The sequence below is a fragment of the Poecilia reticulata genome, linkage group LG5, assembly GCF_000633615.1.
Source record: "Poecilia reticulata strain Guanapo linkage group LG5, Guppy_female_1.0+MT, whole genome shotgun sequence".
Classification (NCBI taxonomy): Eukaryota; Metazoa; Chordata; class Actinopteri; order Cyprinodontiformes; family Poeciliidae; genus Poecilia; species Poecilia reticulata.
In genome coordinates, this window is record NC_024335.1 from 307756 (window position 1) to 308967 (window position 1212).

Genomic DNA, 1212 nt, shown 5'->3' on the forward strand with positions numbered 1-1212 from the left:
CCTGGTACCTGTCGGACCCGGCTCTGGTACCTGGTACCTGTCGGACCGGGCTCAGGTACCTGACCCGTCTCTCTCCAGGTGTGCCTGCTGGCGTTTGAGGCCGACATGGAGAAGGCGTTCGCCGCCCAGCTCAGCCAGAACAAGGTGGGTGAGGTGAGTCTCTGTACCGGTTGCCGTGACGACGTCGTCCTGACCGCACTGTACCTGTGCAGGTGTGCTCCATCTGCATGGAGGTGGTGGTCCAGAAAGCGGCGCCGTCGGAGCGGCGGTTCGGCATCCTGTCCTCCTGCTGCCACACCTTCTGCCTCAGCTGCATCCGCCAGTGGCGTGGAACCACCAACTTCTGCAACAAGATCATCAAGTGAGTCCGGCCCGGTTCTGGTACCGTGGACCAGAACCAGAGAAAATAGAAAGAGATGAGGGTTCTGTAGAGAGCCTTCAGCCTCTCAGCGGTTCTGACCCGGTTCTCCCTCCAGGTCCTGTCCGGAGTGTCGGATCATCTCGGAGTTCGTCATCCCATCCGTCTATTGGGTCGAGGACCAGGATGAGAAGGATCACCTGATCGAGCTCTTCAAGTCGGGCGTGAGGTAACTTCCTGTGTAAGCCCCGCCCCCTGGCCGTCGGCCAATCGGAGTGCGTGGCTGACTCCTCTGTTTCTGCAGCAAGAAGGCCTGTAAATACTTCGACCAGGGCCGCGGCTCCTGTCCCTTCGGGGGAAACTGCCTGTACCTCCACGCCTACCCGGACGGAACCCGACCCGAACCGGACCGGCCCCGGAAGCAGCTGAGCTCCGAGGGAAACGTCCGGGTCAGAACCCACCGCTGCCGTTACCCCCTGGCCATGCGATCCCTGTGGTTCTGACCCGGTTCTGTGTGTCCAGTTCATGAACAGGGTCCGGCTCTGGGACTTCATCGAGGAGCGCGAGCAGCACGCCGCGCCGCACCTGGATGATGACATCACTGAGCTGCGCCAGCTCTTCATGCAGATGTCGGGTCCGAGCGCAGAGGAAGCCGAGGGTCCGCCCAACCCCGGGGAGTAGAGGCCTGCCGTCTCCATGGCAACCGGCGGCCATGTTGGTCCTGACTGGAGGCTGATGGAGCGGATATTTATTTATGGTGTATAAAGTAAATAGAGACGGTTTAAATCTGAAGCTGTTTGGAGTTGATTTACACACACACACACATCCACACACACACACACATCCACACACAT

At 60.0% G+C, this 1212-nt stretch overlaps 1 protein-coding gene across 1 annotated transcript in view; it reads left to right on the forward strand.

Annotated features, from left to right (window-relative positions):
- mkrn2 (makorin, ring finger protein, 2) overlaps nucleotides 1-1150 on the forward strand; it is a 4084-nt gene extending 2934 nt beyond the window's left edge. The window contains exons 6-10 of the mRNA XM_008408218.2: nucleotides 79-144; nucleotides 213-361; nucleotides 477-587; nucleotides 663-807; nucleotides 881-1150. Coding sequence (XP_008406440.1) covers nucleotides 79-144; nucleotides 213-361; nucleotides 477-587; nucleotides 663-807; nucleotides 881-1039 — 630 coding nt within the window. The 3' untranslated portion in view covers nucleotides 1040-1150. The remainder of the gene's footprint in view (nucleotides 1-78; nucleotides 145-212; nucleotides 362-476; nucleotides 588-662; nucleotides 808-880) is intronic.
- The last annotated feature ends 62 nt before the right edge of the window (nucleotides 1151-1212 follow it).